This window comes from Symsagittifera roscoffensis, chromosome 7 (genome assembly GCF_963678635.1).
Source record: "Symsagittifera roscoffensis chromosome 7, txSymRosc1.1, whole genome shotgun sequence".
NCBI lineage: Eukaryota > Metazoa > Xenacoelomorpha > Acoela > Convolutidae > Symsagittifera > Symsagittifera roscoffensis.
This window is the reverse complement of record NC_087068.1, coordinates 17980930-18003364: the sequence shown is the minus strand read 5'-3', so window position 1 is coordinate 18003364 and position 22435 is coordinate 17980930. Positions and strand designations below refer to the sequence as shown.

The 22435-nt window shown below is 40.3% G+C and overlaps 1 protein-coding gene across 1 annotated transcript in view; it reads left to right on the top strand.

Annotated features, from left to right (window-relative positions):
* The first annotated feature begins 44 nt into the window (after positions 1-44).
* Positions 45-22435, top strand: part of LOC134851926 (mucin-19-like) — a 62937-nt gene continuing 40546 nt past the window's right edge. The window contains exons 1-23 of the mRNA XM_063868202.1: positions 45-240; positions 3024-3153; positions 6495-6728; positions 7040-7358; positions 7721-7931; positions 8498-8658; positions 8893-9075; positions 9472-9655; positions 9803-9942; positions 10278-10448; positions 11029-11185; positions 11500-11750; positions 11978-12151; positions 12439-12664; positions 13141-13283; positions 13849-13939; positions 14281-15753; positions 15836-15939; positions 16406-16552; positions 17772-17934; positions 18189-18332; positions 19077-21154; positions 21243-21884. Of these exons, the coding sequence (XP_063724272.1) occupies positions 45-240; positions 3024-3153; positions 6495-6728; positions 7040-7358; positions 7721-7931; positions 8498-8658; positions 8893-9075; positions 9472-9655; positions 9803-9942; positions 10278-10448; positions 11029-11185; positions 11500-11750; positions 11978-12151; positions 12439-12664; positions 13141-13283; positions 13849-13939; positions 14281-15753; positions 15836-15939; positions 16406-16552; positions 17772-17934; positions 18189-18332; positions 19077-21154; positions 21243-21884 (7722 nt within the window). The remainder of the gene's footprint in view (positions 241-3023; positions 3154-6494; positions 6729-7039; positions 7359-7720; positions 7932-8497; positions 8659-8892; positions 9076-9471; positions 9656-9802; positions 9943-10277; positions 10449-11028; positions 11186-11499; positions 11751-11977; positions 12152-12438; positions 12665-13140; positions 13284-13848; positions 13940-14280; positions 15754-15835; positions 15940-16405; positions 16553-17771; positions 17935-18188; positions 18333-19076; positions 21155-21242; positions 21885-22435) is intronic.

The following is a 22435-nucleotide window of genomic DNA, read 5'->3' as shown; positions in this document are numbered from 1 at the left end:
AGTACGCAATTACTTCAAACTTTCAACTACATTTTTATCAAGTTATGTGGATAAATGTCAATTTAGGTACACCAAAGATAAGTACAACAACTTCGATTTCGACCACTTATAGTGGTACCACGAAGCTGTCGACAAAAGTAACAACATACACTGCTGCTGAATCAACTACCAAGGTTGTGACGACCACATTCTGTGACTACAACCAATCGGCTACCATAATTTTAGACGACATCAATGATCGTAAGTTGTTCATCTGACTCAATGCCCGCAAAATTCGACAGTGCAAGGAAGGACTGTGCAATCAGCCTATTTCCTTGCTAATTAAGGAAAAACAACGCTAATTAAGGAAAAGTTGAACAAAAATTAAACTTGCTAAAATCATAACTCGTGTTGACCTTCGGGTATTCTCCGATTGGTGCAAAATTTCAATTGTTTAACTTTAAACACGGCTTTTGCTTGATTTCATTAGAGCAAAAGCGCAAATAAGACGATTCGCGCTGATTTTTTTTAATGATAATTAGGCCGAATTCTTGAACAATGTGCATTAAAAACATAGATGCAGTCTTTTTCCGAATTAATGGCAGCTGATTGAAAAAATTTCACCGAGAACTAGAACATTGGTACGCTCATTTAGTGGCCCGACGTACAATCTTTCTCTAGAACTAAAATGAAAATAACCAAAGGTATCAAATAGGCATTTTAAACCAATCGCAGGAACGACAATTATTATTATTATTATTAAATTGACCTTCAAAATTTTGGATATGAGATGGCGTATGAATAGATATATCCATAAGTCAACGCTCCCATTTTAGCGACAAAATGTTTTCATTTTGAAAGTTCGTTTTGATCCAGCTATTAAGTACAGCCAATGCTAAGGATATTAACGCAGACTATTAAATTACACAAAGCATTTTAGTTTCAATGGATCGTGGATCTGTAGCGTAGAGGTAGAGAAGGAGACCCGCAATAAAATAAGAGGGTTCGAACCTGGGCAAGGTCGGATGTTTTTCATGAACTTTTTCGTATACTAGTTAAAATGCGTCCGTTCTATAAATTGAGCTAGTTGGTAATATTTTCTTATCAAACTGACTGGTACTGCTAATACGTCATAATTGGCTCACGTCACTTAGCAATTATGTAGACTCATCAATGGCTTGCGTCACTTAAGAAATTTTGTAGACTCCAAGCTGTACTCATTCAATTTTTCCCAGTAGCGTTATCGGTCAGATTTTTGCTTGTGTATTCGAAGTGCAACTTCGCCTCTGTGTTGATGTTTGCAGTTAAAATTGCACTCTGATGCCTGGCAAATAAATTGACATCTGTTAAGACATCAAAAGTATTTTCGGTACATTAAGAAGACATTATAATCTGCAAAATGTCTTAATTTGCATAAAATTTCCATTTTACAGAATTTTGAAGCTTATATGTGAGCTTATATTGCGCTTAAAACATTACTTTGGATGGTTCTAGGACAACAAGCTGACAGGATTTCTAGCCGAAGGGACTTCAGGCCGAAATTTAAAGTTTAATAAGCACCTAAAAACATTATTTTTTCATCTGTAAAATAGTATTTTTAAGAAATGAGGCAAATTTAGTCCATAATGAGCTTTATTCTTGACAATGCACCCTTTAGAAAAAGCATCCATAATTTATATCAGCCGGATTTTGAAATGAATAAATTATAAAAAATAAAATGCAACTTTAACGGTATTTTAGTTTTACCTTCCTGAACATCAATTGGAAATTTATATTTTATGAAAAGCCAAAAAACGTCAGCAAATTCAAAATTTTTTCAGACCAGTTCTCAGTTAAATCTTATTTCATGACTTGATATCCGACACCCACTTTGGATAGCTTCAACTTTGTTCGGACATAATTTTCGGATATTTGATTCCATGGAGTGCGGTCAAAAACTAGGCAAACTTTATTTCATACCGGTAAAAAAAGACAAATACTGTATTAACCAATCAAAATTGAGAAGAGAAAGCAACCTTAGGAACTAAATAATTATAAAATAATTATTTCTTAAGTTTGTTGTTCTCGATTCTGATTAGTTAATATAGTAGTTGTCTACTTTATGACGTTTTTTTTTACTTGTCTACTTTTTGTTACGTTACTGGATTCCTTGTACTGGGGTGGTATAGAAACCAGGCAAAGTTCGAACCAGCTGCCATATGATCCAGTCAAAAATTATGGATCTTACACAATAATTTTGTGTTTTGTTCTCAAGTGCTGATGTAAATTATCCGGACGAAAAGCATAAAATATGAAACTTAAAACAAGTTTTTCTCAAATTTAGTTGACAGCAGGTGAAAAAGGATACGGACAAAATTTGCTCAAAATTTTAAGGAAATTTTTTATCATACAATGTATTTTGCGAAATTCGGGCCCAAAGTTGTTTCTAAAAACGGATCATTTGTAACTTTCTTAGTCAATCAAAAATTACGATAAAACTACTACTGACAAAAAATATATCAAAGTGAGCCTCTTAAGTAGCCTAACAAAATTTAAGAAGAGTATAACATCGAAAAATTTGTATAAAGAAAACTAGTTTTCTTTGATAGCCAAAAAGGTCATTTTCTTGTATAAAACTCGTTTTATTATATAAAACTCATTTTATAATTTAAAAGTAATTTTTGAACGTTTTGCGCAATTTGTCAGGAGAATATACCCTTCTCATACTTTGTTGACCTACGTAAGGGGCTCATTTTAATATATTTTTGTCAGTAATTGACCCAGTAATTTCAGCGCAATTTTTGATTGACTGAAAAGGTAAACTGATCCGCTTTTGGGGTAAAGTTTTTGGGCCCGAACCTTGCAAAGCAAATAGCACCATTTTGCCAAATTGCCAAAATTTAAAGCGAGTCAACCAGTTTTGACAAAAAGGCATTTAAAGATTCAAGTTTAATGCTTTTCGTTTCGTCCAGACAATCTAAATCAGCACTGTTTGATGTACTCAGTTCGTGTTTTTGTTTCGTCCAGAGATACCAAAATACTGATGGTTTATTCGTGTGCTCTAGCAAGACTGGATAGTCTGTCGGAGGATGAGAGACAGATGTTGGACAGTGAAGAGTGGGGGGAGGCCATGGCCAGCTCCCTCGCCAGTTCCATCCCCGGCTGCTCCTGGGTCTGCTACAACTGCACCTGCTGGTACGAACTATATTAATGGAATCGTTACAAGTAATAACTATACTACAAGAAAAAACAGCTATTTATATACTAATTGGTAACTTTAATTCAGATGTACTTATCAAAGCAACCACTGGTATTATATATTAGTCAGTACCAAATAATAGTGTATTAGGCATGCATCACATACCATCTAGGGTCATCAGAATGTGCGTGCCCACAGAGCCGCTATCCCGGATAGCCGACAAAAACTAAATACCTCCGATTGTAACTAAATTAAGTAAAAACCAAATTGAAATTCATTTTAATTGGATAGCCTGATAGCTAACAAATTTCCGAAAACCTTTAAAGAGATTTGATTGGCTGATACGTTTTTTCTCAATGAATTAATTAACAAGAAAAGTCCGGCTACTTTCTTCCTAACAACAAAACTCCGGTTTTTCCTGATACAGTTAACAATTACTAACACCCCCCTCTCATTGTATTTACAAAAGAATGCCTTGCTTGAAAGGGGAATAACTTCTTCAAACAGGGAGTGTGGAGTTGGGGGGAGGGTCTGGGGTTACCACCCTCTCAACCTCAACAATTAAATTACATCATAAGTTTGGGACCTCATAATTGTTTCTTGGCCGGGAGAGCTGAATATATTGCTGGAGAATTTTTTATACCGAATACCTATTTTATCCTGTTAATAGCGTAAAATATTATTCATAATTTGATATCGAGTATTTTTTTTGACTAAATAGACCACTTTTTTTGCCCTCGAAGTCAGCTTCTGAAAAAACGGTAATTAAATCCCCCCTAAATCGATTAGGGGTGATTGCGGTTGATCCAAGTAAACAATAAGAAAAAAAGTGTATTGATTAGTACTTGTTGGTTATAAAGTATGTTTTTAATATGCAATTTTATGGTTATTGTAATATTGAACGGCTGGGGGAGCAAAATAAATTCGGCTTTTCGGGATCGATCTTATTTTTCGACTATCCGGGAACGAATTTAGTTTTCGGCTATCCGTGAACGAGTTTATTTTTCGGGTATTCGGCTCCGTGACACGCAACCCATCAGAAGAGCTCGTCAGTTGAGGCCCCTTCTAACAATCTAAAAAAGAAGCTTAATTGGTAATTATGATAATGGCTCTTATAACAACACAATTGTGAATCCATAATTACAAGAGTTGCGATTTGCTGTGCCAGTAGCACAGAAAGTTCAGACCACAGATCATCGTTGCATAGTTATTTTTTTGAGACTTTTTGACACATTTTTTGAGAAAGATAAAAATATCAACTTTTGAACAGCTACTTTATAACAAATTATTTAATTTAAAAGTCTCAATACCAGGGCTGGGAGGTTGTCGCCAAAGGATGCCCAAAACTAAAAAAACTGGTCAAACTTGAAAAAACAGCCATCAAAATGCGCTTTCAATTACAACTTTTTCGAATTTTTCTCAGAGAATTTTTGACGGAAGTCATAATTTTCAAAAAAGCATTACTTTTTCTTATTTTATTAGGCATTCAGTACGAAATATGCGCTTAAAGAGAAGGTCTTATAACAACTTCTCTGTTTCTCCCAACCCAGCTCGTTACTTGTTCAACAAGGTAAATTTGTAAACGTGATGAATAGTCTAAAAAATCCATAGTTTTAAATTAGTTTTCCTCGATGCTGGAAAAACTGTCGATGAACGTGGTTCAGACTCTTATATAGGTCGTGATGTTTTTTTTTCAGGAAAAGTCCTTAAATTTGTCCACGCTAAATTTTAACTATTGATTTCTTTTAAAGTTCAGTTCATTTCCGTTGTTTAAAGAAAGACGTACTCCACTGTCAAAAGCAAAACTGTAGAAGTCACGCAAAACGAAATCAACTTCTAGTTTCAAGAGTGGATTTAATTGTTTAGATTTCCCAGCAATCATAAATTGTGCTCGAAATTGTTTTGATTTCCCACCAATCATAAATTGTGATTGAAATTCAAAGAGTTTTATGGAAAATTAATTTCAGTCATTTCCCACTTTCGAGGCGATTAATAATTCCTTTTTGCACTATAAGATCGCGTAGAATATGTTGTTCCGATCACATCGCCGAAAGTAACTGGAAGGAATTATGGCGTATGGTTCATTTTTCCAGCCAATTTTGATTACCTCGCACGGGATCAACGTTGATATCTTTTTGAAGCACTTTTGTTTAAGATTAAGACTCTTAAAAGTGTCCTTATTGTTTCTTTATTCCTTATTATTTAAGTGTTTTTAAAATGTTTTTTTTTTCCATAAATTGTCCACCGGTAAAACATAATATCTAAAACCATAGTTTGATCAATTGCATCATTTTAAGTCCTTTTTAGACCTTAATTTGTTGTGGAAATTAAAACGAAAATTAAGAACTTTTTGCTTTTTAATTTGAGTTTGGACTTTTTTGGCATTTATTTAGGCTATCCTAAAAAAAATAATCCGTGAAAAATTAGCTTTTGAAGCTTTTTGGATCTAATTAACAATTCTTCCTCCATTTCAAGAAAGGGGAAGCCATTGTTAAGTAGATTAGACGGCGAATTTTTGATCAATCAGATTGCAGCAAAACTCGAATTTAAAATACAAGGCATTAGTGCTAATTTAATGCTTTTATTTATAGGGGTGGCAGTTTTTTAATAGGTACCAAAAGAAGTGTGATTGTTGAGTAGATCCAGTTTATTTTAACGATTCAATAAAATGGTTTTAAAAAGGCAGAAAAAAGGAATTATTAAGAAAAATATAGTCGAGTATGGCTGGTTAGTTTTTATAAGTTTTCCTTTTCTTCCTCTCACTGTAGTCGTTGGAAATTTCTATTTTTGTGATTGGAACAGTTGGTACTATATGCACAAAATCCGTCTACACGTTTTCTAATTGCAATTTTGTCTAAATATAGTTTAATCAGGACGTTTGTAAGGGTCAATAAACGTAGTGAAGACGCTTATATAGATTTTTTCTGTTGCCTCAAAGCCCTTTAAATTTCAAGAACAACTTATGATTGACCTCTTAAAATTTGTTCGTGCCAAATTTGAACTATTATTGCAATTAAATTTTGGAAGAACACAAACTGTTTTTTCCAATTGCAAAATCGGAAATGGCGCAAAAAAAAAACGTGGAATAAAATGCTCTTTAATGATCATTTGGGGTTAGTTTTATCAAAAAAAGATCAATCATAAGGTGTTCTAGAAATTCAGAGAGCTTGAAAGCCATCAAATTTTTTTCTTTGAAATTTGGAAGTTTTTTTATTAAACAAGTCGGTCATTTATTTCCGGTTTTCTTGCAATCATTAACACTTTTTCAAGTGACTGTTGGCTTTTTTTTTTCATTGGTAACGATCAAAAAAAACATACGAGTAATGTTTTTCTTTAGCTACTGCATGGCTGGATCGTTCCAGACTTGCTTGGAATTCGAGGACTGTGTCGAGGCACGAGACTCTGGGTCTGATTCCAAAGACTGGATCTGTACCGACTTGACAACATACACGCCCTCTTACTCCACAACACCCGAGATGACTACACCCTTCACGACTCCACCGACCGAGACCACGACAACTGAACCCGAGTGCATGTTCTGCGAGAAGATGGTGTCAGGTCTCTCGATCAGGTAAAACTCGATCACTTCTTTCTAAGTGATGTGCTTATATACAGTCAATGTTAGACCGAGTCAAAAACGAACCGCTCAAACGCTCAAAAAATGATGTGACTGCTTTAAAACTTTAAGTGAATTTTTTGCTCTTATTTAAGACTTTTTTAAATTAAAAAAAGTTTTTAGCGTTTGCATGAATGTTCGAAATTGTTTCAAATGATAAGGCAATGGAAATAATCTAAGAAGAAAGTAAATTTGCTTCATTTCTACTTCTTATTTATCAAAATTTCCATTATGAAAACTTTCTTACGCTGAGTTCATTATTTTAGTGGAATTGGTGACAGCTCCGCGCCTGGAACAGTGGATGACTCGCCCGTCTTTTTGACCTTGACCGAAGGCGGAAGTGGCCTGAGCCGACAATTCATTCACGTGGCACTAGATGGCAAACAGATTGTAAACACAGTGAAACTCGACCTTGAGGACCAGACTGTGAGGCTGAATGCATTTACAGTGTTGTACTATGATTCGGATACTCTGGAAGAAGGAACAACTCTTAAGGAGTTTAAAGAAGATGGGGAGGAAGTAACATATACAGTGAACCCGCAGTTCCCATGCAGTCTCTACGATGGAAGCTCACCTGATTTGGAGGTATGTTCTGTGCTTGTGCTAATTTAAGAATTTCCTCAGAGTCAATAGGTGGTAGGATCGATCCTATTTGTCGTACAGAACTATAAACCTCATTTAGAAACTGAAATGTCTTTTAATGGATATAAGTAAGATGTTGTACAACTTTTGAAATTTAAATCATAAAAAGACCTTTTTTTGCTTTTAAAAGTGTTTTAAAGATTTGAAATTTTCTGGTCAAAGTGGATTACACGTTTGATATATGGTTTATATTAAACATAGCAGTGCAAAATATCAGAGGTATAATTTATAACACTATGGGAAATATATCTAAGAAAAATATAATTTTTAAAATTAAGACTTGAACTAGTTTTGTGTTCCTTTAGCCGACAGTGTTCAGCTCCTTCAGCAGTGACGTGATCGAGTACATGGTTCCAGCTGGAGCGTATGTGAAGGCAAAGGGTCTGCTGTTAGTGCCATCTGCCGAAATGTGCACCACATCTTCGACGGACAGTGAGAGTATCCTGGTTGAGATCAAACCAGACACAGTCAAAGTTGGCCAGAATGAGTGCAACGAGGACGAAGACCAGTGCATGAGTGAGTTATGTAACAATTACATAATAAATTTGTTCTCAAGAAAAGAAAAAGAAGATAATTTGCTTGGTTAAGTGCCTGCTCAAAGCGGTGTTATGATAAAAACTATAAGCAAATTTATTTTGATGTTTTTTAAAAATGTATTTGCCCCGTCTCGTAAATCAATTTATCATGATTATCACTTAGTAATCACGTAATCCCAGATTGTGCAACACCAAATCGGGCAGTTTGCTGCCTATTGTGTGGTGTCTTCTTCTGTTCAATGGAAATTTATTACAAGCGAAAACGAAAATGTAAAGTAAACTATTTTAAATTGTTGTTATAGAATGAAAATAGACTTTAGGAGAAACTATAATCCATGAACAGTGATTTTCAAGTTCATTGCTACCATAATGATGAGGTTATATGTCTCATAGATGCCCAAGGAACATGAACCTTACTGAACACATATAGGGATTTTAAATATGTTGATATCATTATTCAGGGTAACATTCAGTTGCTCACGTATTAATTAAGTTCACCTAAATTAGTTCACGCTGTATTAACATCGAATGACCTTGACTTGACAGGTGCCGAGGAGCCAGAACCCTGTGCGGAAGAGATGGAGGAGGCTAGTTTGGACAGTGTAGTGGTGACCTCTAAGACCTGTGAGGAGAGTATGATTGATGATGTCCTACCAGTGGGCGTGTTGATGAAGACCGACTTCCAAGTTGGACAAGGACAACAGGACGTGAGTAATCATATCTTATTCACAGTTTTTTCACTACTATTGAAGTTTGTCAAAAGTATTTGCTCAAGTGAAAAACTTGGCTCCCTCCCCTAAACTTGTTTTTTTTTCATATACGGCAGTGAAAATGGAGCATTGCTCTTCTTAACTTGTGCGTCAAGTTTTGTCGCTTGAACCGTTGTTTATTGTCATTTAATTGAGTCAACGCAAAATGACAACGGAACCTTGTTGTTCTAGGCTCAGCTCACCGGTTTCTCAGTAGTGTTCGAATCCGATGACTCACCGAGTGAACTGAAGGTGGCGATCGTATTCCGAACTTTGGAAGGCACCGAGTACCAACTGGGAACTTACTTCGGACCCCTGGGAGTTGCTGAGAAGCAATTCAACTCCACCGTTGACCCGACAAACGAAGACGTTAAAGTAAGCAGTGGTCTGCAGGCTCATTCAATCAAATTTTTGTGTGATGATTTTGGTTGTACTGCAATACTACTACTTATTTATCCATGAAACTATAGTTTCTTGAACAACAGCAACGTCATGTTTGTATTTTTTTGAAAAAGTTTTCTAACGGATTATTTTAACTGAAAAAGCCAATGGCATATAACCGAAATCTTATATGTAATATATGTAAGAAGTGCAATTTCTATGCAATTGAAAATCTGGGATTTTACAGTTGTTGTTGGCTCCCTCGAGGAGGGAGGGGGAAGGAGTGTTGAAGACATTTGCTTTGTTCGATTTTGGTTTTCCGGTTGCAACTCTTGGAATTCGTCTTTTTTGGAAACTGTGATTTGCCACTCATAATATCCGGTTGTTCAGATGTGGGATGTGTTGGCCGAAGATGGAGAGGCCTCGATTGAGTTCACCTTCAACGACACTGGCTCCTTCCCCGCCACTTCTCTCTCAGTCTACATTCTGCAGACAGACTCACTCGACTCCTGCAACAAGTTCGACACAGCTGGAGACAGCAGTGCCATCACAATCACTGTAGAGGGATGCTTCAGTAAGTTTTACTCATCGTTTTTATATTTAAAACCAAATTGTTGGCAGTATTTTTTTCAGCAAACCTAAAACAGTCAAAAATCTACTTAATGTCAAAAAATTAAAATATGCTTCAAAAATGGCCTAGATTTACTTTAATCAATTTCAGAGCCCTCAACTACAGCCCTGACTACGGGACCTGTTAGCAGTACCACTTACTACTGTGAGGAGAACCCCCTGACCAGCTACACGAAGGCTGTCTCCTTCAAGGAAACAGATTCGGGAAGACAAGCAGAACTCATCAACTTCGTCAGTGCTTTTTTCTTGATGTTTGAATAGATGGCAATTATGAAGTGAAGTTCCCAAATTCGTACGAGGGATGTTTTCTAGGGCAGTTTATCAAAGATGAATTTGTTTCCCGTCGAGTTTTTCAGCTTATATATTTTTTTGGATTTGCATGGAGGGTTCACTGTAATGTATAATTTTCTGCATAATTTTTTGGATTTTTTGATGAATGAAATAACCCCAAATAATCGTAGAAAATCACCTGTAGTAAAATTGTTCTAGGAAATATTTCGAAATGTGGTTTTTGTTTAAATTGTAGCTTTATTATAGTTTGATAATTTCAACTTTTTTCTATCCAGGGTATCGACCAGAAACTTGTGCGCCTGGTGGTTGACCCCACTGGAGATGTGTCCCCTGGATCCCCAGCATCTCCAAAGAGGTTCACCTTCCAACTCGTCTTCGTTGATGATAATGGAGTAGATGTGACCCCAGTTGACCCCAACAAACCAACTGCAGACATCACAACTTTGGTGAGCACGCAGATATACTCCATCTACTTAAAAAACTGTGGATTATTATAGTCTGCTCATTTTTGTTCCGACCATTTGAAAAATGGGAGGAGCTTTTATTCGGGTGTGTTTTAGTTTTTTGTCGTTTTTTGTTTTCTTTGCAAAATCAGCTACCACAAATAATCATCGGAGAGAGTTGAGTAATATATGAAAGAATTTTCAATCATGATTCGAACTACATTTAAAAATTTCAAAAAAACTTTACCAGTGTCGAGAAAAACCGGTTCGGAATCTTTGATTTTTTTGTCTTAATTCGAGCGAATAAAGCGAGCCAGCAGGCTTGCAGTAACTTCTTTTAATGGCTTAATAGCTTACAATAGATTAATTTAATCCGTGAAAATTTAAGTTTACTCGAGTGAAGTAAGTAGCTGTTAGTGACAAATGTTGTGAATGAAATTGTAAAAATGTAAATAAAAAAACTAGTTTTATGTAACTTATTTTAATTCGGTCGTCTCGGGATTCCATACTAGAGCGTTGTTTTTCTTGATTGCGGACTTGTTTCGAAATAAATTTTTAATCGAATTTTCTCTTTTCTGCACAGGTCCTGAAAAGCGGAAGTGCAAGCGAAGTGAAGAATGTGAGTTTCGAAGAGGTGGGTGTGGCCACAGTGAGTGTGAGGATGATTGATGTGAGTGGACCCACTTCACAAGAGGGAGATGACGAAATAGCTCTCGTCATCACACCCGTCATATGCTCAGGTAAGTTCCCAAGTAGTTGCATTGAAAAAACTTAAATGTCGCCTAGCGAGTTATTTTTAAAAATGAAATATTTAGCCCGCTTTTGAAAGTTTAAAATTTTAAATAAGAACCTCAAAAAGATTTTGAACATATACCATATCATCTGTCAATTTTAAAAGAAATTGTCGAGAAACTACCAGAAAAATAAACAACTTCAACCAGTTTTTGCTGCCTTCTTGATTTCAGCTCGCAGTTTCAACTGTAGTTAAAGCTTCCGAGATCTTATTTTTGAAGGAGCACATTTTTAAAAAGAAAAATATATTTTCACTGTCTAGAATTCATGACCACGAGTGAAATAACGAGCACTGGAATGACCACTACACAGACCACAGTGCGAACATCTACATCCAGAAGCACTCAGCAGTCCACAACCACAGTCATCACTACTCAGACAGTCACTCCTTGCGCGGGCATGACAAATGACACCGAGCCAATCGCCGTCGGAACCATCGAGGAGAAAAATTGTTCCGACTCAGAAATGAACACCGACACTGAAGAGGAGCTCATACTCTCCGACGACTCCGAGGTACGCATCGGAGTTTTAAAAAAGATTTCACGGCCAATTAACTCGAAATATTGCACTGAGGGTGTTTCAGTTTTTTTGCGAGGAAATTTGGCTTTGGTGGAAAAGATGAAAAAATAAAGGTTTCTTATCTAAAAGTTTTGGCTTGCCTCGTGTACTATCTTCTTCATTTCTGCATTTTTAAAATCACTATTAGACTACGCCTCATGGTTTTATGATAATGTCTTCAGGATCCCATATACTTGGACTCCATCTCCCTTGGCGGGATCCCTGCCGACCTTGAGGAGTTCGAGGTGTCAATCACTCTGGTAACACTGGATTTCGCTGGTGTCCCCGTGAACATGTTCCTGTCGTGGGACGAAGCCAGTGGAAATTTCAAGGAAGTCGAAACTAAAGAAGAACAAGTTAGTCATTCAAACATAATTACGTAATAAATTACGCAACATACGTTACAACTAATTAAGATTTCAGATTTATAGTAATGGTCAACAAAACGCTATCAATCTTTATCACCAATTTTAAATGGATCATTTGAGCTTCAAAAACTACAAAAAAGAATTCTTAAATTAAACTTAAACGCAAATTCAAAACAAAAATTTTAACGAAAGTGTTTGCGTTCTAAATGAAGTCAGTTTCAATTGTTTCCTAAATTTTACTTCGAAATTAACAATTCACTTTTTTTTCATTTCAGGTTGCTGTTGTGGTTGACATGACAGAACTCGTCTCTTCATCGCCCTCTAGCGACGACAAATCAACACCCTACATCACCGTCAGGAATGACTCATCTGTTCAAATTGCAGTGGGAAGCAACTTCGAGGGAGAGAGGGTGACCTCGTTCCCAGCCAACAGAGTCGTAATCTCTTTCGACCAATGCATTGAGTCTGACGTGGAGGTCAAGGCTTGCATGTGCGAAAAATGTAAGTGCTTTTTACACTGAATGTACACTATTCTCACATTTCTAACTTTTGTATAAGCGATCAGCAGCTGCTGTTTTTTGAAATTTTCGGAACTGTTGAAATTTTGAATGAAATTCATAAAAAATATTAAACCGATAGATATGCTGCTTTGACGATTAACGATAAAGACGAAATTTTTGAAAATGATTTGATTCGAACCGTCTATAGCTTAGGCATTTAAGAAATCTGTTCAAAAATGTTAGAATTGCGTGAGTTAACATACATCAGTTCATGATAATAGTAGGTATTACTGAACTGCTTTGAATTTGAAAAAAAAATAATAAAAATCTGGTTCAATTTTTTATTGTTCGTTTGCAACTTTTGGATGATACACCAGTTCGTAATTGGTGAAATAAAGTATCATCAGCCAAATAAAGTATCATGAACTTTAGCTTAAAAAATCTAGAAAAATTGCAATTCTGTCTCTTTTTTTTCAGACGAGACAACAACTGGCACTATGCGATCAACAACAGTGATTACAACTCAATCTACACCAACAGAGACCACAGTGATCACCTCATCCTCCACCACAAAGTCCACTTCTGTGACGTCATCTACAGTTTCCACCTCACAGACAACTGTAAGAGAAAGAAAAACTACGAAGCAAACATTTATTTATCTAACAATGTTGACACATCACATTTTAGAAATGCAAAAACTCTTTTAAACAAAAAAATGTATGAGAAGGGTATGAAAGCTGCTAAAAAGGTTTGGAAATCACAGACAAAGGCGAGGACGCAGCAGTTCAAATAGGAGATCTCAATCTCTTAAGAAATCGGGGGTTTTGGATAAAACTTTAGAAATGCGTGAAATAGTGTAATACATCGTGTTCAAATTAAGCATCCAGGAATGCGTTTCAGGCAATTCGTTTCTTAGGCATTTCGCTGCGACCGAATGGTCCTCTTAGGATCCCCTCTGGTTCAATGTTACCTGTAAATAAGTTGCATTTGGATCGGACAGAAAATACTGGTTACTTTCTTGTTACTTAATTGATACTCGACAGTTGAGAAAAACAAGGTAGTATTTTTATTTTTGTTTACTTTCGTTCATTGACTCTTTTCCCACTGTCTTTTGGCTATGTTTTTAAGTTTAAATCACAGCTAAATGCTGCATTAATACGTCTATTCAATTCTACTGATAATTAGGTGTACACGAGTAGTTCAGTTGAGCCGACTACAACAGTGGCACCCACTACCTTTAAGACGACAACTTTGGCACAGACGACATCAGGCGAAGGTACTTAACTTGTTCTCATCTCGATTCTTCTATTTGGATTTTGATAGGGCTTGGATTTTTGGGCTCATCAGAAGTTGAGAGTTTTTTTGGTTCGACCATTTGCCTCTTTCCTCCAAATTTCTTTTTTGAAAGATTGAAAATGTCTCTCTGGGTCTTACATGTCTTAGTAATCTATGGTAAATTGGATGATTGCATGCATGGTACTTCTAAATGAGTAGCATTTTTCAGCATTCGATTTTTTCGAGTTCTTAGAGCTCATATTTGCCGTCGTTTTTTTATTTGCTAAAAACAGTTTGGGTTTATTGTAAAAAATTTGTATGGGTAAATTAGACTTATTTTAGTTTCATCTACAACAATAACAACAACCCTACCTGGAGAAACAACAATGCCAGGAGAAACAACTGTGCCTGGAGCAACAACCGTGCCTGGAGCAACAACCGTGCCTGGAGCAACAACCCTGCCAGGAGAAACAACCGTGCCTGGAGCAACAACCGTGCCTGGAGCAACAACCGTGCCTGGAGAAACAACCGTGCCTGGAGCAACAACCGTGCCTGGAGCAACAGCCCTGCCAGGAGCAACAACCGTGCCTGGAGAAACAACCGTGCCTGGAGCAACAACCGTGCCAGGAGCAACAACCGTGCCTGGAGCAACAACCGTGCCAGGAGAAACAACCGTGCCAGGAGAAACAACCGTGCCTGGAGCAACAACCGTGCCTGGAGAAACAACCGTGCCTGGAACAACAACCGTGCCAGGAGAAACAACCGTGCTTGGAGCAACAACCGTGCCAGGAGAAACAACCGTGCCTGGAGCAACAACCCTGCCAGGAGAAACAACCGTGCCTGGAGCAACAACCGTGCCAGGAGAAACAACCGTGCCCGGAGCAACAACCGTGCCAGGAGAAACAACCGTGCCTGGAGCAACAACCGTGCCTGGAGCAACAACCCTGCCAGGAGAAACAACCGTGCCTGGAGCAACAACCCTGCCAGGAGAAACAACCGTGCCTGGAACAACAACAGTGCCTGGAGCAACAACCGTGCCAGGAGAAACAACCGTGCCTGGAGCAACAACCGTGCCTGGAGCAACAACCGTGCCAGGAGAAACAACCGTGCCAGGAGCAACAACCCTGCCAGGAGAAACAACCGTTCCTGGAGCAACAACCGTGCCTGGAGCCACAACCGTGCCAGGAGAAACAACCGTGCCTGGAGCAACAACCGTGCCTGGAGCAACAACCGTGCCTGGAGAAACAACCGTGCCTGGAGCAACAACCGTGCCTGGAGCAACAACCGTGCCTGGAGCAACAACCGTGCCTGGAGCAACAACCGTGCCAGGGGAAACAACCGTGCCTGGAGCAACAACCCTGTCAGGAGCAACAACCGTGCCAGGAGAAACAACCGTGCCAGGAGCAACAACCCTGCCAGGAGAAACAACCGTTCCTGGAGCAACAACCGTGCCAGGGGAAACAACCGTGCCTGGAGCAACAACCGTGCCAGGAGAAACAACCGTGCCTGGAGCAACAACCGTGCCTGGAGCAACAACCGTGCCTGGAGAAACAACCGTGCCTGGAGCAACAACCCTGCCAGGAGAAACAACCGTTCCTGGAGCAACAACCGTGCCAGGGGAAACAACCGTGCCCGGAGCAACAACCCTGCCAGGAGAAACAACCGTGCCTGGAGCAACAACCGTGCCTGGAGCAACAACCGTGCCTGGAGCAACAACCGTGCCAGGAGAAACAACCGTGCCAGGAGCAACAACCCTGCCAGGAGAAACAACCCTGCCAGGAGAAACAACCCTGCCAGAAGAAACAACATTGCCAGGTTTTTTGAAGATCAACAATTAAGTTTCAAAAATATGTTACTGTTCGAACAGTCAATTCTGATGTAAGCGTTTTGTTATTAGGAACAACTGCTCATGTCTGTATGGAAGAAGCTCTTGAATTAGACTCTGATGCTTTGACATTCTCTTTGTCAGACACCGATTTCATAGAAGTCTTCAACTTCGGAGTGAGTACTCGTTACTCGTTTTGCGAAGAGTTTCAAGTTATCTTAAAAGGATATGAACCAAAGCACACTTTTTTGAGGCGTTAGGCTAATCTCCTCCCTCAATATAAATGGCAAGATCAAGCAGTAAGGCCTGCATGTACTATGCTCAATTTTGATTGGCTGATAAGTATCTCCTCCCTAAATTGATTTAGGGGAGGGATTGTTCATTGGTCCTAAATTGGCGCTCGAAACGGATTTTTTGAGTTGCCTGATGGGAAAAAAATTACGGCCTTTTCTGATTGCAAGGGTAAACATTTTCAGTTTTTTACTCCTGTCTGTGACTCAGAAGTACTCATTTCACGACTTAAGATTCGGCGAAACTTTCGTTTGAGCAAAATTTAAACACCAAATTTTATCGTTGAAATGATTTATTATAATTTTGAGCTCATTTCAACGTTCGTTTTAAACAACCATTGAGGCTATTTAGGACGATGAGAAAAAACTGATGAGACTAGACTTTGAGTCTTCGGGAGATTCTGAAGGTACGTTCGCATTCAGCTTCCAGCTGCTCGACTCCGAGGGAGAAGTTCTGTTCGCTGCCGATACCGGATCAGGAAAAGACGCCGGCCCTGTTGTAAGTTCTAATTACACAACTCATCGCTAATAATTTATTTTCAAGAAGGGAACAGACACGTTTATTATTTACAAAACTCAACAATGAAAAAATCCCATCTTGGAAGAACCCCAAAAAGGCCAGTTAGCTGCCCAACGAACAGGTCTCTTTATATATATTTTTTCTTTCAAATGAATTACTACTACAGATATTTTTTGTATACATTAAACAATCAATAAAAAATCATTCTTTTTGCCAAACCACGTTGATAAGCCTTGCATAAAAAGAATTGGACTTTTCTTTCAGAAGGTTGCGTTATTTGGTTTTTTAGCAACAAATTTACTTAGCAACAAACTTTGAGCAACAAAATTTGTTGCTAACAAAAGCCTCTGTTAGCAACAAATTTACCGCTACAGATATATTTTGTGCATGTTAGCATTATAAATATCTGTCGTATTCAAAATTTTCTTTGTTGTATCGGTTGTAACTTTACTGACTCGATTTGTTAAAGTTTCATTTTTTGTTGTTTTTTATTTTTCCTTTTTCTTGGCTTCATAGGTTTCAGCCTATATTATCTGGGCTTAGTGGCCTCATATTGCGTTATACCGGTCGACGAGTGAAAATTTTGTGTGCGTGTGTGTGTATTTGTGTGTTATGAGGGTGAGAGGAACTATTGCCCTAAACTATTTTTGCCCTAAACTATTTCGACTTATTGGCATAATATTGCGTTGATTGGCGATCGATTTTGTTTGTGTGTGTTCTGAGTGTGAGAAAGATTTAATAACTTTTTATTAGTCATAAATTTTTTTTCGGCTTTTTGATTTTAGTTTTTTTTTCGGCTCAATAGGTTTCGGCCTATATTACATCGGTTAAGTGGCCTCATATTGTTTGATTTGAGGCTTGAATAAAGTTTTTGTTTCTGTTTGAGGATGAGGGGGACTGTTTAACTTTTTATAAGTCTTTTTGAATTTTTTCGGCCGTTTGAATTACTCGTATTCATTTTGATATTTCTAATTTTTCCGACTTTCGTATTGCGGTTGATTTTTTTTCGACTTAGCGGCTTTCTTGTTTTGTATCAGAAGTGGTGCTTGGCCTCTATGTACAATCATTCCTTTGCAATATAAATATTCAATTTCAATTCTCTCCCTTTTTTGGATATTCCAATAAATTCTAGTCATTATCTTGTTTTCGGTATTACACATCAATCCTAGCCATTGTTTTAAAAGTTTGAATCTTTCAGGTGCTCAAGCCCAATCCTACGAGACCATCGCAGTCGGCAGATAAAAGCGTAGACTTTGATGAATTGATGGTGTCGGTTCTCAAGATCAAACTTCTACGAGTCACGCCTGTTGCTAGTAATGGAGATGACATCACGCTCAAAGTGGCTCCGGTCGTCTGCGCAAGTAAGCAAATAGCTTGTCTCAATAAAATTTTTGTCGTTTTTTTGTATTTATTGATAGTATCTTCGGTTGAAAAAATAGCAAGGAGAATTTTATAAGCCAGAAGACATCTGAGATTTTGCAGAGGCTTCTCTTACTTAATAGCAATTTTTTTTCTGTTTATATCACGAAATGCTTGAAAACCTGCTACTGATATTCAGTGCAGCCTAATTGTTTTTTAAAAAATTTTAATTGTACTTTTTTCCAAAAATTTTTAGAACCAGTCACTAGCACCGAACCACCAGAAGTGACCACCGCTCCTCCCGAAGTGACATCAGGACCCCCAGAAGTGACAACTGCTCTTCCAGAAGTCACAACAGGACCCCCAGAAGTAACCACCGAAGAGTCAGAAACAACTCCAGGTTCGTAAAATTCAATTGTTCAACAATTCAATGTTAAGCAAGGGTGTTGAAATCGGGCATTAGGCGTGATGATTTTTTTTGTATTTTTTTTCAGGAAAAAGTCTTTAAATTTAATTACGCTCAATTTTGATTGTTCGTGGTTTGACTTTCGATTTATTTTCAATTTTACTTCAATTCATTTTTTTAAAAGGAAGGCAGACTCCACTAGCGAACAGCAAAAATGTAAAGGTCACAAAAAGCATGATCGACTTTAGTTGCAAAAGTGTACTACCAATCTTAATTTTCAACAATTCGGTCACATTCAGGGACGGATCTAGGATTTTCTCAAGGAGGGAGGGCAGATTTTCAAATTTGTCGACCTTTTTTTTAGTCTACCAAATTGATTTTCCGAGCACTTACAGAATACTATGAAGACCCTATTTTGTTCTGCGCCGCAGGCAAAATTTTGAAAAAAAAAACATGACAAAAAAAGCACTTTTTGAAAAATTTTGACCAAAAAATTGCGTTTTTTGGCGCACGCTCCTCTTCAAAATAAGTATATATTGGCGCCAAAGGCGCTTTCAGAACAATTTTAGGTTTAGTCGAAATGGATGTCATAAAAAAATACCAAAGATTGGTTGGCAGGTCGAATCCCTGAAAGGCGGGTCCGCCTCCCCTAAATCCGCCCCTGGTCACAGTCAATTTTTCTATTTTGTTCGAAACATTGTTGCAATATTTTGTATCTCACTAAATGTTTGTTGCCAGGAACAACAATAGAAATGACGAGCACTTCTACAATCACCCCTTGTGCCGAGGACGAGGAAATGAACGCATTGCCGCCTCCGACCAAAAGGCAACCATCCTCTAGAAGCACCGCATCATCTGGAACAACTGGACCAGTAGTCACTGAATCCGCTGGACAAACGCCTGTCAAACCATTTACACCAGCAACCGCGGGGCCAACAACTACCGGACCCGGTGGACCAACAACTACCGGTTCCGGTGGACTAACACCTGTCGGACCCGCTGGACCAACACCTGCAGGACCCGCTGGACCAACAACTGCCGGACCCGCAACTGCAGGACCCGCTGGATCAACAACTGCCGGACCCGCTGGACCAACACCTGCCGGACCCGCTGAACCAACACCTGCAGGACCCGCTGGACCAACCCCTGCCGGACCCGCTGGACCAACAACTGCCGGACCCGCTGGACCAACACCTGCCGGACCCGCTGAACCAACACCTGCAGGACCCGCTGGACCAACCCCTGCCGGACCTGCTGGACCAACACCTGCGGGAACCGCTGGACCAACAACTGCCGGACCAACTGGACCAACAACTGCAGGACCCGCTGGACCAACAACTGCCGGACCCGCTGGACCAACACCTGCAGGACCCGCTGGACCAACACCTGCAGTACCCGCTGGACCAACACCTGCAGGACCCGCTCGACCAACACCTGCAGGACCCGCTGGACCAACACTTGCAGGACCCGCTGGACCAACAACTGCTGTACCCACTGGACCAACAACTGCCGGACCCGCTGGACCAACACCTGCAGGACCCGCTGGACCAATACCTGCAGGACCCGCTGGACCAACACCTGTGGGACCCGCTGGACAAACAACTGCTGGACCAAGAACTGCCGGACCCACTGGACCAACACTTGCAGGACCCACTGGAAGCACAATCGTAACATCCGCTACTGCACCGGGATTTACAGTTTTAACGGCAACAGCGATATCCGGGAGCTCTGAAGCAACCGTTGCTACAGCACTTGGATCTACAGAAGTAACAGCCGCGACTCTGTCAGAAAGTACGGGCGCAACATTCGTCACTGGAAGCACAGGCGCAACCGCCGCTACTGTACCGGGAGTTACAGTTGTAGCGGCCACAGCGATATCCGGGAGCTCTGAAGCAACAGCTGCTACAGCATTTGGATCTACAAAAGTGACATCTGTTACTCAGTCAGAAAGGACCGGCGCAACATTCGCAGCTGGAAGCACAGGCGTAACCGCCGCTACTGAACCGGGAGTTACAGTTTTAACGGCCACAGCGATATCCGGGAGCTCTGAAGCAACAGCTGCTACAGCATTTGGATCTACAGAAGTGACATCTGTTACTCAGTCAGAAAGGACCGGCGCAACATTCGCAGCTGGAAGCACAGGCGTAACCGCCGCTACTGAACCGGGAGTTACAGTTGTAGCGGCCACAGCGATATCCGGGAGCTCTGAAGCAACAGCTGCTACAGCATTTGGATATACAGAAGTGACATCTGTTACTCAGTCAGAAAGGACCGGCGCAACATTCGCAGCTGGAAGCACAGGCGTAACCGCCGCTACTGAACCGGGAGTTACAGATTTAACGGCCACAGCGATATCCGGGAGCTCTGAAGCAACAGCTGCTACAGCATTTGGATCTACAGAAGTGACATCTGCTGCTGGAAGCACAAGCGGAACAGTCGCTGCTGCATCAGTAAGCACAGGGGCTACTGCTGCAACGGTTTCTGGAAACATGGGACCTACGGCTGCCATTCCAATGGAGTCCACGGAAGGCATAACTGCACCTCAGTCACGCAACACAGAAGCAACATCAGCTATCGGATCAACTGAGCCTGCTCAAACAGAACCTACTGGATCAACAGCTGTCAGACCCATTGGAATAAGTGGACCATCAACTACAGCACCCTCAGGATCAACACCTGCAGGACCCGTTGGACCAACACCTGCTGGAACCACCGGACCAATAACTGGTGGACCAACCCCTGCAGGACCTGGTGGACCAACCCCTGCAGGAACCGCTGGACCAACACCTGCTGGACCCGCTGGAGCAACAACTGTGGTAACCACTGGACCGACAACTGCAGGACCACCAACTGCAGGATCTGCTAGACCAACGCCTCGTGGACCCACTGGAGCAACATCTGCAGGACCCGCTCGACCAACAACTGCTGGAATTGCTGGGCCAACACCTGCAGGACCCGCTGGACCAACAGCTGCTGTGCCCTCCGGAACAACACCTGCAGCTCCCGCTGGACCAACAACTCCAGCACCCGCTGGACCAACAACTGCCGGACCCGCTGGACCAACACCTGCCGGACCCGCTGAACCAACACCAGCAGGACCCGCTGGACCAACCCCTGCTGGACCAACACCTGCGGGACCCGCTGGACCAACAACTACCGGACCGACTGGACCAACAACTACCGGACCGACTGGACCGACACCTGCCGGACCCGCTGGACCAACAACTGCCGGACCCGCTGGACCAACACCTGCAGGACCCGCTGGACCAACACCTGCAGGACCCGCTGGACCAACCCCTGCTGGACCAACACCTGCAGGACCCGCTGGACCAACACCTGCAGGACCCGCTGGACCAACCCCTGCTGGACCAACACCTGCAGGACCCGCTGGACCAACACCTGCAGGACCCGCTGGACCAACCCCTGCTGGACCAACACCTGCAGGACCCGCTGGACCAACACCTGCAGGACCCGCTGGACCAACACCTGCAGGACCCGCTGGACCAACACCTGCAGGACCCGCTGGACCAACACCTGCCGAACCGAGTGGACTAACAACATTATTTACACCCGAAGAAACAGGAGAAACCACAATCGTACCTGATGTCGGGTTTTATTGTTCGGAAGAAATGACAAGTACTGTAGAGTATGACTATGAAGTAAGTTCATCAAAATCGTTTGTTCAACGGCGGTTTGTTTTACTACGGCTGATGACGAATTTTGAATGTTTTTGAAAAAGAATTTTTTTTACGCATAGTTTCAACTAACCCAGTGAACATGGTTTACTCTACGTGTCTGTGATCGTTCCCGGCTAGTTTAGCAAACTGAATAGCTCATGTGTTCAGATTAAGCCAAAAGTTGGGCTAAATGAGCTGGAAAAGTCTTTTTTTTTTAAATGTCAGCTACTGAAATAAGTAGGCACTGAATTACAAATTTGAAGATCATAAAAAGCGAAAAGCACGGTAAAAATGGAATCAGGAAAACAAATTTATTCTAAATACTAAGAGCTGCAAAATTTTTGACTTTTGACTGCAAATTTGGTTACTGTGATCAATCTATAAATCGATTTAATGCTCTTGTTATTTGAAACTTGGTAA